At 33.9% G+C, this 14,047-nt stretch overlaps 1 protein-coding gene across 2 annotated transcripts in view; it reads left to right on the top strand.

Annotated features, from left to right (window-relative positions):
- TAOK1 (TAO kinase 1) overlaps positions 1 to 14,047 on the top strand; it is a 147,471-nt gene that overhangs the window by 88,056 nt on the left and 45,368 nt on the right. Inside the window, exons 3-9 of one of the 2 annotated variants that reach the window (XM_025917974.2) lie at positions 939 to 1,010; positions 4,156 to 4,257; positions 5,311 to 5,356; positions 5,902 to 5,998; positions 8,266 to 8,379; positions 11,273 to 11,364; positions 13,368 to 13,461. In XM_025917974.2, the coding sequence (XP_025773759.1) occupies positions 939 to 1,010; positions 4,156 to 4,257; positions 5,311 to 5,356; positions 5,902 to 5,998; positions 8,266 to 8,379; positions 11,273 to 11,364; positions 13,368 to 13,461 (617 nt within the window). Of the gene's footprint in view, positions 1 to 938; positions 1,011 to 4,155; positions 4,258 to 5,310; positions 5,357 to 5,901; positions 5,999 to 8,265; positions 8,380 to 11,272; positions 11,365 to 13,367; positions 13,462 to 14,047 lie in introns of those variants that run through there. The other variant, XM_086686421.1, reaches the window with a different exon arrangement.

Below are 14,047 nucleotides of genomic sequence, written 5' to 3'. Positions count from 1 at the left end.
AATGGTAAATAATTGTGATATCATTGTAGCATTCTAATTCTGATTAGCAGTTGTTTACAATAGACATGATTTGTCATGTTGAGGAATTACCTTTCTCATCTGGGTTTGCTAGGAATTTTACCTTTCCTGCAGCTGAGTACATTTAGCATTCGGCCTTTCCTGCATTTCTAGCATTTATTGAGCATTTACATAGTATTTTTCCCCTTTAACTTAAAAAAAATTGAAATGATGAAGTGTTTTCCTATTATCAGAGTCTTTTGCATTTATATGATTGTAGTATATTTTATCCAATGAAAATTTCTTTTAATGCCATGTAATATTTGGTTTTTAAATTTTATTTAGAGCTTTTATCTATATTTTCAAACAAAATTGGTACTCTATTTTGTGCTGTTTGTGAGGTTTTAGTTATTGGGTTATACTGCCTTCATAAAACTAATGGGATATCTTTTCCTTTGTTCCCACTTATATCTTGGAAATTTCCCCTGGTAAAACTATTTTCCACTTAAGGCTATTTTAAAGATAATTAATTGGTATTCAATCTGCCACCATTGTTTTTTTTTTTTACATTTTTTCTTTAGATCAGTTTTATTCTTACCTAGAAAACTGTCCATTTCATTGAGATTTCAAAATCGATTAGCATAGACTTACATATACTAACTAGTCTTGTTTTCTTTCTGTTTATAGTACTATTAAAATTTCTATATTTTTTCTCTCAAGTAGATCACTAAAAATAAACTTGCTTTATTTTTCTTTCCAAAGTATGAGCTCCTGGATAATTTGATAAGTTTTCATATATATTTATTATTTTTTAAGGTATTTGAAAGCACTTTTGGTGTCCTTTTTGACATGATAGCTTATAAATGCTTTTATGCTCAGAGAGATAAATAATTGCCCAGATTTATTGTGTTCATTTTCACAACGGTCCTTTATTTTTTTAGGCACGAGATGTGCGCACCAATGAAGTGGTGGCTATCAAGAAAATGTCTTACAGTGGGAAGCAGTCTACTGAGGTGGGTGAAATATATACATTCTTACTGGTATGTTAGAGAATGACATACTGGTTTTAATTAGGGGTAGATGGGAATTCTTTCAGAAACGTAAAACGTACCTAAAGAAAAGAGTAGAAATATTAAGTGTCTATCACAGTGAATTTTCTTTCAGAAACTAAATATACCCATTAAAATTGTGCCTAGAACCTTAAACAGGACATTTGTGGCATGCCAAAAGCCTTCCAGCTTGTGTCCCTTGCTTTTAATTTTTTAGTATATGTGCTGCTGAAGTGAGCTTATATACTTTTTTAAACTGTGGTTTAAATTTTTTTTTTCTACGTTTATTAATTTTTGGGACAGAGAGAGACAGAGCATGAACGGGCGAGGGGCAGAGAGAGAGGGAGACACAGAATCGGAAACAGGCTCCAGGCTCTGAGCCATCAGCCCAGAGCCCGACGCGGGGCTCGAACTCACAGACCGTGAGATCGTGACCTGGTTGAAGTCGGACGCTTAACCGACTGCGCCACCCAGGCACCCCTAAACTGTGGTTTAATACATAACTCTATCATAGAGAAATTACCAGTTTCTGAGGAGGTAAACTAGAGTAAGATACATTTAACAATAAATTATATTGAGTATAATTTTTTAGTGGTTTAGAAATTGTGTAAGACTTATTTTAAACAAACTTTAATAATCAACAGGCAGTATAGTCTGAAAAATGGGCAGTGTGTAATAATTTGAGAAACAAAAAATAAAATTACTGATTCTACATTGATACCACTTTAGTTCTCTATTACTCAATTAGTTCTTGTCAGATTCTATTTATTCTATTTATTATATGAATTCATTTTATAACATGTAGTTTTTATTTATTTATTTTTTTTTTTAATTTTTTTTTTTCAACGTTTATTTATTTTTGGGACAGAGAGAGACAGAGCATGAACGGGGGAGGGGCAGAGAGAGAGGGAGACACAGAATCGGAAACAGGCTCCAGGCTCCGAGCCATCAGCCCAGAGCCTGACGTGGGGCTCGAACTCACGGACCGCGAGATCGTGACCTGGCTGAAGTCGGACGCTCAACCGACTGCGCCACCCAGGCGCCCCTAACATGTAGTTTTTAAAATACAGAATCTTTAGGCTTTAATTTTTAAATTTAGTTATTGTAATTGCGATACAATACATTTAACAAAATTTAACATTTTAACCATTTTTAAATGTACAGTTCAGTGGCATTGAAGACATTCACATTGTCATGCAGTCATCATGGCCATTCTTCTCCAGAACTCTTTTCATCTTGGAAAACTGAAATTCTGTACCCACGAAACAATAATTCCCCATTCTCTCCTTCCCTTGGAAATCATTACTCTACTTTCTGTCTCTAGGAATTTGACTACTTTAGGTGTCTCACATAAGTGAAATCATGCAGTATTTGCCCTTTTGTGAGTGGCTTATTTCACTTAACATAACGTTCTCAAAGTTAATCCTTGTTATAATATGTGTCAGAATTGCTTCCTTTTTAAGGTTGGATAGTTGTCTGTATGTGTGTATAAACGACCACATTTTGTTTATCCATCCATTCATTTGTCAGTGGAAACTTAGGTTGCTTCCACCACTTAGTTATTGTGCTGCTATGAACCTGGATATACAAATACTTCTGTGAATCTCTGCTTTCCGTAATTTCAGGTGTATGCCCAGAGGTGGAATTGCTGGGTTAGTCTTCACTTTTTAAACATTTTGGTTTTCTATACCTTTGGAATCTCTATTTTATGGTAAATCAGGGTTTTGTGAAGATCGTACAATGGGTATGGTAACACTACTGATTATTTCATTCTTCCATTATTTTGATGCCAAAAAAAAATCTTTTAAAAATTCCTAAAACTCCTAAAAAAATTCCATTTCTTATAAGTTCAGTCTAATTTTATTTGCCATTTCTATAGCACAACTTCAGAAGTAGTTTTCACAGCAGACTGGTACTGTGTTGGAGTCTGTTTGATTAGTTACACCTAGAAGAAAGAATCATTTTAGTGTATCATCTTTTCACATCTAATACTCCTTCAAGAATGTTAGGAATAGTCCTCATGAAAGTCTTTTCTCCGTTTACAAATACTGGCTTTGTTGTGTTCTGAATTTGTGTTCCAGAGCATTCAAATATGAAATTTAAAGCCCATGAAATATTTTCTGAATTGAGGATCTTGTATCATACACATTTTATATAAAACACTGTACATATTTCACTGTATTTTGTTGAGGACTTGTGAAATAAAATAGGAAATGCATGATCTTAAATTTTAGTACAAAACATTCCTTAAAGTTTTCTATTATGCTAGTTTCCCTGCCTTAAGAAATGTGGCCTGTTAGTGGAAAACCTTGAACAAGAGCCAAAAGCAGATTCCTAGTTTCCTTCCCACATCTACTAAACCCTTAGATTCTTTGATTTTTTGGCCCAAGGACCTGTTTTTTCAGAGTTGTCTGGTTGCTTCTTAAGAGTAAGTATGTTTAGGATATGATGAAAGTGTCTAAGGTTGTCTTGGAGTAGCTTATGTCCAAAGATTTATCTGTATTTCCTCATAGCTGTCAGTGAAGAAGGCTCTTAAGTAAAATTTGTAAGAAAATGTTTTCATACAGCTTGCTTTTTCTGTGAACTTTCCTACATAATAACAATTGTTTGCTAGCATTTAGCAAGTATACATTTAGGAATTTAAATAGAACAGTAATTATTTGAGTTTTAAAAACAAACAATCTTAATATTTGGTACAAGACATAAGCCAGAAACACAATAGATCACCTTTATGAGATGTAAATTATATGTTAGTAAAGCTGCAAATAAGAAAGGGGAAGCTGAACTGAAGAAAAATCACTAAATATAGCATGTAATTTTTATCAACATCCTTGGTGTGTGGTTGTAAAATTTTAATGATACTCATTGATGATAAATTTTATCAAATTAAAATTTGTTCTACCTTGAATAAAATACTTTTATAAATTATATAATTGAGTTTAAAGTATATAAATGTGATTTCTTTTAAATTTGTTAGTTTGATATTTAAATATTACAAATAAAGCATTAACCCTGCTTACTCTAGTTATTCCTTTTTTTCTTATATAGCTTTCTAAAGGAAAGCAACTTTTCATAATTCTTTCTTTTATTCCTTTTTTTCTCCCCACAGAAATGGCAGGATATTATTAAGGAAGTCAAGTTTCTACAAAGAATAAAACATCCCAACAGTATAGAATACAAAGGCTGCTATTTACGTGAGCACACAGCATGGGTAGGTGTTTTCTCCCCTTGCTGTAATTTAGTTGGTTTTGGTTTAGAATTAATTAATTCAAGAATTTTTCAAAATAGTTGTGTAAAGCCATGCAAAAACACCTTGAAATGTTAGTTCATTCTGAGAGAGGAAGAGCAGCTTTTCTTAGAACTCCTTGGCAATAAGAGATAATAGAACTTTTGCAAGTTTACTACAGAGATTTAACTGACCTTTATGTGCATGGTAAACTGCTCGCTGACATTTTTTAGTAGCATCATTTTTCAAATGGTTTATCAAACATTGTAAAAACAATGCTATTATTCAATGATGAAAGTTAGCATACCTTTTTGACATAAATATATTGTAATCTATTTAACCACAAAGATCTTGGTGAAGTCTTAGTGACTCTTGGTGAAGTATGAACTGATTATAATTCCTTGGCTGAATAATACTAACTGTAGAGAATTGAGACACTTTATTACAAAGGGTAGAGATTAATTTTGTCTTGTTACCATTGAGGTGACAAAGCAGTAATCCAGCAGTGATAGAGGCATAGTAACTGCATCTTTAAAGAGGAAAAGGCCACATTTTCTTTTAACAGAAATGATCCCCAAGGGTAATAATAGGGCCTACCTTATAAGGTGGTTATGAGGATTAAATTAATGTACATAAGATAACCTGACCCACAGGAGGTGCTCTGCGTTTGCTTTAAAGAAACATTTAAACTGTAACCTAAACTTTGTGCATATAGATCCAGAGGACAGTTTTCCATTTCCTAACAGTAATTCCTAACAAGTAACTATATTCCTTTATAGTTTTAGTTAGTAAGTATGAATGAAATACACATCTTATACATGTGATTATATGTTGGCATAAAAAAATTAATGTATCATTGGCTTAACTCTATCATTTAACAAATTGTTAAATGTATAGTTTTTTTTTTTTTTAAGGTAAATGATGACTAGTGTTTGCTTGACATCAAACCATGTTCTTGATCTCCTTGGTGAATTTATTTTATCTCAAATAGAATCTTTTTACTAATTTAATGCTTTTATAATTTTTCTTCCTATGTAGCTGGTAATGGAATATTGCTTAGGATCTGCTTCAGATTTACTGGAAGGTAGGTTTCCTTTAATTATTAAGGGTAAAAATTATTAACAAAATAAAATGAGAATTCCGTATGATTTTCTTAAATACTATAAAAGCTTTCCACAAAGAGTAAGAACCTTAGCCTTTTGTAGGTTCTTAGCATGGTATGCACTATTCTGTAGTAGCAAAACTAGGTGAGTTTTCTTACATTATGACTTTGTAACAAGCATTTTTCTTCCTTCTTTGTCATTTAGCTTAATCTGTCCCTTCTGTTCAGAATGAAGATGTGTGAGAATAAAGGGAGAACTTCTCTTCTGTTACTTTTGTTTTTATAATCAACTAATTCTTACATGTTGTTAGCTTAGGGGAAAATTGGCTGTGAATTATTTACTTAACAGCTAAGCACAACTGTAATACTAATTATAAAGTTCAATAGCCTTGTTTTATTGTCTTGGGAAGTAAATCTTCTTGTTAAATGTTAGTTTTCAAAAATAGCCACATATATTAGATATGTGTATCTTTTTGAACAAAAATATTCTGTATAGTAATTATTTTCCAATAAATTCTTATTTTAAGTTCACAAAAAGCCATTACAAGAAGTGGAAATAGCAGCAATTACACATGGTGCTCTCCAGGGATTAGCCTACTTACATTCTCATACCATGATCCATAGGTAAGCACTTTAAAAATTATTATGTATTAGCAGCAAATGGCTTATTGCGTTTATCAACCCTGGAACTTATTAACCCTGTAAATTGTGTTGGTTGTAGCCAAATAAAAGCATTTCAGAATCTTAAAAACATATGTTTTTTAGGTTGTCCTACAAACATTTGATCTCCCTTTAGGTTTATTTTTATCTTTGTCTGCATGTGTTACTGGGTTTTCCGACATATGTGCACTTTATAGATTGTGGTAGGAATTTAATTGTAGCATCATTTAATTTGTAAAATGGAAAAGACATTGGGGATTATATAGTCTTACCTTTTTTGATTTTACAAATAAAGGAATTGAAGCCCCAATTCGTGCCTACTTTTTCCGAAGTGCTTACAAAGCCAAATAAACTAGACTAGAACTAAATCTAGGTGTTTTGTCCTTCCAGTAACTGATAATGCTAGAGTTGTGCCATTGATCCCACAACATAGACTGAACACTCTTTATGCTGTTGAGCGTTAATCCTTGATAATCCATAATCATGGGTAATACTTTAAGATTAAACAAACTATTTTAGGGCAGTCTGGGTGGCTCAGTCAGTTAAGTATCTGACTCTTTTGGCCCAGGTCATGATCCCACGGTTCGTGGCATCCACCTTCGTGTCAGGCTCGAGCTTCCATCGTACCACCGGGCTTGTGCTGGCACTGGGGAGTCTGCTTGGGATTCTTTGTCACCTCTCTTTCTGTCCTTCCATCCACTCACATGCTGTCTCACTCTTGCTGTCTCAAAAAAAAAAACAAAAAAACTGAACTTTTATAATATATTTTTAGCATTGATTTAGGTTTTGTCTATTTTAGAAGGAAACTAGCTCTTTTTTTTTCATATATGTGAACCAGGCAATACATATTAAACTATATAGTAGAGTCACTGTGAGTTAAATGGCTTATCATTTTTTAGATGAGGATAGTAAGGTCCAAGAGAAATCCACATGCTAATAAATAAGTGAATGGAAGAGTTGGAATTAGAAACTAAGGTCTTATCAACATCAAAGTACCTCTCCTCTTTCAAGAAACAAGTGGAAGGATGGTGTACTGGGGTGGCTCAGTTGGTTAAGTGTCCAACTCTTGATTTTGGCTCAGGTTATGATCTTCAAGTTCTTGGGATCCGAGCCCCATGTCCTGACAGCATAGAGCCTGCTTGGGATTCTCCTTCGCCTCTCTCTCTCTGCCCATCCCCTGCATGTGCATGCTATCTCAAAAATAAATAAATAAACTTCAGGGGCGCCTGGGTGGCTCAGTCGGTTGGGCGTCCGACTTCAGCTCAGGTCACGATCTCGCGGTCCGTGAGTTCGAGCCCCGCATCAGGCTCTGGGCTGATGGCTCAGAGCCTGGAGCCTGCTTCCGATTCTGTGTCTCCCTCTGTCTCTGCCCGTCTCCCGTTCATGCTCTGTCTCTCTCTGTCTCAAAAATAAATAAACGTTAAAAAAAATAATAAACTTTAAAAAATAAAAAATAAGTGGAAGGAGAAAGATTTATTTAATATTATATCCATTACAATACTATAGTAAGAATTGACAAGTGCTTGGAATTTTTTTTGAAAGGTTAAATGTATGTTATGGTGCCAGTTGGACATATAATCCCATTATATAAATACTCCTAATTTTCTTATTTTGCATGAACAGTATGTTTGCTGACTTTAAAAAGTAAGCTTGGAAATAAATTTGGGATCTTTGGATACTATATTATCTGTGTGCTTCAGTTTTCATTTCATGTTTAGTTAGAACTATGCTAAGGTTTGGAAATGAGAAGAATAACCTTTCAAAAAATTTTGGGTATGAAATTTCTCTTTTTTTCTTTCATTAAATGGTGTACTCAAATTATATTATTATATTATATTATACTATACTGTACTATACTATACTATATATGTATAGTATATATTATTATGGAGTGGTCAGCTAATTAAATTCCATTTTTAAAACCACTATTTGCAACAATAAACGGGAACTCAAATATAAACTATGCTCTAATTACTTGATTTTTCTGTCTTGTTTTTACTGCCATTTTGTGTTCTCTTTTAGAAAATTGTTACTGTATATTTATATTACTTCCGTATTTCTTGTTTTCTAATGTGGATCTTACATCTCCTTGTCCTAATTGAGAGATTATCCAAGGACTTAATTATTTTGATTTCTCCTTTCCTATTTTAAAAACTATTATTTGATTTTTATCATCTCAACATAATCTAATGAAGGAAAGAGAAATAATTTTCTGTGTTCCTTAAACCCAGAGATATCAAAGCAGGAAATATCCTTCTGACAGAACCAGGCCAAGTGAAACTTGCTGACTTTGGATCAGCTTCCATGGCATCTCCTGCCAATTCTTTTGTGGGAACACCATATTGGTAAGAATAATCCTATTTGCTATTGATCCTCATAATTGAAATAGGCGATGTGTGGTGATACTTTTTCAGATGTCTTATCTTTTTCCTGGTAATATAATGTTATTTTGGACATCTTAACTTTAAACCTAGTTAGTTTCAAATACAGATTTGGAGTGCTGCCCTTGGATCTCCTGTTTTTTCATTTGTCCTCTTGATATTTTCTTCCATATTATAATCTGCATCATATTTTGGGTGTGGGAGTGAAAAAATTCAATGAAATCCAAGTGAGGAGAAGATAGAAATGCTAAGTGGAAATTTCTGTGTGTTCTTTAGATTGATACTTACTGTGTCTTCAGACTAGGAGTATCTGAAGGCTGATAGCTGATTTGGAGTTTTTTGGTTTTATTTTTAATTATGAAGAATTTCACATACTCATTAAAGTAGACAAAAGTGTAATGAAGCCTCACATACCAGTCACCCAACCCAGTAAAAGTCCTGCCCTATGTACTCATTTCTCTCTCCTTCCTCCCCACCTCCCCCACCCACTACCAGTTATTATGAAGCAAATTCTAGGCATCGTCTATTTTATCCATAAATAATTCGTTATTAATGTTAGCAAGTTTGAAGGAAATAATTGTCCAGATCTTCAACTCCCACATGTTCTCTGTGTATGGTGAGAGTGATGTCTTAGGTCCACTACATCTTCTTTACCACCCACTTTCCAAATCTCCCTCTCTCACTTTATAAAGGAAGGACTTCTTACCCATCCTGAATATTACAATGATGCGTTGGTCTGGGATGTAATAGCCTCAAAGCAATAGCAGAAGTACAATTTGAGAGAATGTATAGTAATTATCAGAAATACTGAAGAGTCAGGATACAAAGTCTTAGCAAGCCCTTGTCCCTTTCGAGTCCTCTTCCTCCCCTTCCTTTTACTCCTTGCTTTTTCTCTCTCCCCAGTTATCTTCTCTCCCTTCTTTTTTTCTAGTGTAAAATTCATAACTGAGATGGCTGTCATAGGGACACATTAACATGTTGGCATTGAAAATGAAGTCAGACTTTTTTGACAGAAAGTGATTCTGATTTGACTGATTGATAGGACAGTGAAGACTGGCTTTGGTAATTTGGCCACACAGCAGTGTGTTGTTGTTACTGCTGTTTAATAAAACAACTCTGTAACTCCACGTTTTAAATATCTTTAAATCACATATACAATATAAAGTATATACATAAGCTGCACATTATATCCTTTGTAGCTATTAAATTATTAAATATAGAGAATGTAAAAGTATACAAGGGGATAAATAGATTTCATAAATTCATTGGAGGTAAACAAATTAAAAACTTGAAGAGTTTTTACTCTTCCACTGCTCTAGATGATCAAAAATTTCTTATGTAGAACTCTAGTTTAGATAGAGTCCATTTCCCTTCTATAAAAAAGGGTTCTGTGAGCAAATAATATTTCTTAATGATTCTTCTGTTTAGAAATTAATGATGAATATTAGATACTAAAAAAGCCCTGAAAAGTTCTACAAATAAAAAACAAAATTACCCTGTTTAGCTCTCCTTAACTTAGTAATTTCCCAAACTTACTTCAACATTTTAAAGAACACCTTGGAAACACTCTTCTATTGACCATTGAAAATTTACTTTATTTACATACTTGTTAATTTGTATATAGAGAATTTGGAGCATAGTAACGAGGTACATATTTGGATGTCTTTACACTTACATGCAGACACACACACTCACATACACTGGGGTGTCTGGTGACAATCCTAGTGAACATTAGCAACTGTTCTAAGGGTCAGTCTGTGCTTAACACCAAAAACAGATGAAGTATAGTACCATCAAAAAAGTTTAGACTCTAAGGGCGCCTGGGTGGCTCGGTCAGGTAAGCGTCTGACTTCCGCTCAGGTCATGATCTCACAGTTTGCGAGTTCAAGCTCTGCCTCAGGCTCTGTGCTGAAAGCTCAGAGCCTGGAGCCTGCTTTGGATTCTGTGTCTCCCTCTCTCTCTCTCTCTCTCTCTGCCCTTCCCCACTCACACTGTCTCTCCCGCTCTCTCTCAAAAATAAACATTAAAAAACAGTTTTTAAAAAATGTCTAATTGGAAACATGAATTTATGTTCCATTTTATAACCAAGACACCTACCTGTAAGGTTGATAATTGTGTAATTGTCTTCGTTATGAGCTACTCTAGCCATGTGTATCATGGAGCACTGTTCCTATTTAAAAGGAAGACTGACAAACTATTGTTATTCGGTGTTGGTTATTGTGGCAGATATTTTCTTAAATGCATGGAGTGAGCTTGTCACATGAAGGAAAACAACTGACAGTATTGTCAATGATGAAATTCCATCTTTCAAGCATAAATCAGACTTTTGTAGTGGGATCCTGAGATCCAAATAGTTAAGACTTACTGGCCCAAGAATTATACAATGTTACAGTATGCAGCCCTGCTCTGGGGCATCCTTTCTTTAGGATGCTGTTACATGATCATGACAAATGGGGAGAGTGAGTCTCACACTATATATGCAATGGTAAATATTTACCTGACAGCCTGTGGTGCATTTATTTCTCATTATAAAAATTCTTACATCCAGACATAATGTCTAGAATTCGTCTAGAATTCACACAGGTGTTCTCTATGTAGATGGTCATTATATTTTTAAAGAATAGTATACTGGGGCACCTGGGTGGCTCAGCCAGTTAAGTGTCAGACTCTTGATTTCGGCTTGATGACAAGCTGTGATGACAACTCGGAGCCTGCTTGAGATTCTCTCTCATCCTTTCTCTCTGCCCCTCCCCTGCTCGTTGTGCTCTATCTCTAAATAAATAAATAAATAAACATTAAAAAAAAAGCATAGTATACCTTTTTTTGCTTTTAATTTAAATGTCATTTTATGTTTTAGGATGGCCCCAGAAGTAATTTTAGCCATGGATGAAGGACAGTATGATGGCAAAGTAGATGTATGGTCTCTTGGAATAACATGTATTGAACTAGGTAAGCATTGTTCCTTAGGTATATTATATTTGCTTTGTTAAATTGCCTAAAATAATTTTGCACTGTGATGCTAATTTTCAGGTATCTATGTCCAATATTTAATGAGTATTTGTTAAACATGTAAAATATGTCTGATTACTATATTTACCTTAGGTAGAAAGTGTCTAAAGCATTTATGAATTACTTACCTCTGCCTAGGATACTTCTTACTTTGAGTTAAGTATGAGGGTTAGATATTGGACCTCATGCCATATTGTAACAGTTTGATTTTCTGCACACATTTTATTCTGTTGCCCATAAAGGGAGCTATGCTAAAGGTAGTGTACCATCATTCCCAGGGTGGGACCTAACATTCCCAGTGTAAGTGAGCCAGGTAGATAATTGAACTGTGACTGTAATTGATGATGATGTCCATCTTCTTGCTCTTGATTCTCCATGCTTCTCCCCTTCCAGTCCAATATTCTTTCCTTTTTTTTCTTCTTATAAAAGTATTCCAGTCAACTTTATTTAAAAGTGGGAAGGGGCACCTGCGTGTCTCAGTTGGTTAAGTGTCAGACTCTTGATCTTGGCTCAGGTTATGATCTCCTGGTTGATGAGATTGAGCCCCGCACTGGGCTGTGTGCTGACAGCTCAAAGCCTGTTTGGGATTCTGTCTCTGTCCCTCCCCTGCTCACGTGCGTGCTCGCTCACTCTCAAAATAAATATATAAACTTAATATAATGGAATCATTCAAAATCATGCACCACCTCTTGAGAAAATGTAACAATGATAAAATATGTTTTACTTCTTCATATTCCTGCCAAAGATGTATAACTCAAATTTAATCATAGGACAAATTCAAATTGAGGAACATTCAAGAGTCTTGTACACTTCAAAATTGTCAAGGTTGTGACTTCAGCTATTACCTTAAGAGACTAGAAAAAGAAGAGCAAGGTGCACCTGGCTCAGTCAGTAGAGCATGCGACTCTAGATCTTGGGGTCATCAGTTCAAACCCCATGTTGAGTGTGGAGCCTACTTTAAAAAAAAAAAGAAAGAAAAGAAACAGAGTAAATTCAACCCAAAATAAGCAGAAGAAAGAGAATGTAAAAAATCAAAGCAAGAATCAATTAAAGTCTCTAGCCAGATTGATCAGGAAAAAAAGAAGACACAAATTACCAATATCAAGAATGAGAAGTGACATCACTACTACAGGTATTAAAAGGATTATAGGAAGGTATTATGAACAATTTTATGTTAATTTAACAATTTAGATAAGACTCACCCATTCCTTGATGCAAATGATCAAGGCTTGCTTTTGCTACAGAGGACATTATTGGAACTTTGATTGAAATTTGAATGGGGGTTGAGGATTAGAGGATAGTCCTGTATCAGTATTAATGGTCTGATTTAATTGTGGTGCTTTAGTGGAATGTTCTTATTTATAGAAAGTACACTGAAGTATTTAGGGGTGGTAGGACATTAAGCCAGCAACTTAGTATTAAGCCAGCAACGTAGTGTAAATTGACTCACTTGAAAACGTTCTTTGAGGGGCGCTTGGGTGGCTCAGTCGGTTAAGCCTCTGACTTTGGCTCAGGTCATGATCTCGCAGTTCATGGGTTCAAACCCCACATCGGGCTCTGTGCTGACAGCTCAGACACTGGAGCCTTCTTTGGATTCTGTGTCTCCCTTTCTCTCTGCTCCTCCCTTGTTCATGCTCTGTCTCTCAAAAATAAATAAAAGTTAAAAAAATTTTTTTAAAAAGAAAAAAGAAAAGAAGAGGTTCTTTGAGCTCTACTTGGAAATTTTTTTGCTAAGTTTGAGACTATTTCCAAAAAAAAAAAATTTTTTTAACAGTATTTGCAAGCATGCCTCTATATAACAGGCTCATATTTTATTTTATTTTATTTTATTTTATTTTATTTTATTTTATTTTATTTTATTTTATTTTATTTTATTTTATTTTATTATTTTTTTCTTTTTAATAGGCTCATATTTTAACAGGAAAATTTTCTTTCTTTTACAGCGGAAAGGAAGCCTCCTTTATTTAATATGAATGCAATGAGTGCCTTATATCACATAGCCCAAAATGAATCCCCTACATTACAGTCTAATGAATGGTGAGTATTGCTTGGACATATATTACTCAACATTGTATAAATTAAATACTTTTTAAATAATGTTATCAAAATGATTTAATTCAATTAGGTAAAGTGTATTACTTGAAGAGATATTAAATTGGTTTGTTTTACCCTTACATCATGTTTATCCTCTATATATTCTGCTTTTTGTAACATATGTGTAACTCAGTTCAGAAATAAAGGATAGATGAGGCCACAGAGAAGCAAAAGGTATTGCTTTTTATAAAATTTTAAATTTTATTTTTTTCTTTGAACTTTTGGAACACATATAACCCTGATTATATAATAAATAGCTTAATTTAAACAGTATTTTATAACTAAAATACATAGATTGCCACAACTTATAGTGGTATTTTGGGGGGGAATGGTTTATAATTTATGAAGTTTAAAGCATAGATAAAATGATTTATCAAAATTATCAGATAATTCATAACTTTGCGATTGTTCTAATTGTTACTATGATATTTATATTTAGAATGGTTTGTTATTCCATGTTCTAGTGCTTCCTTGATTTGATAAAATTAGTTCATTCATGTAAAGAACTTTATAGAGGACAGATTGACAG

This window comes from Puma concolor, chromosome E1 (genome assembly GCF_028749965.1).
Source record: "Puma concolor isolate L17-30 chromosome E1, mPumCon1.1.hap2, whole genome shotgun sequence".
Lineage (NCBI taxonomy): Eukaryota > Metazoa > Chordata > Mammalia > Carnivora > Felidae > Puma > Puma concolor.
This window is presented reverse-complemented; position numbering and strand designations above follow the sequence as displayed.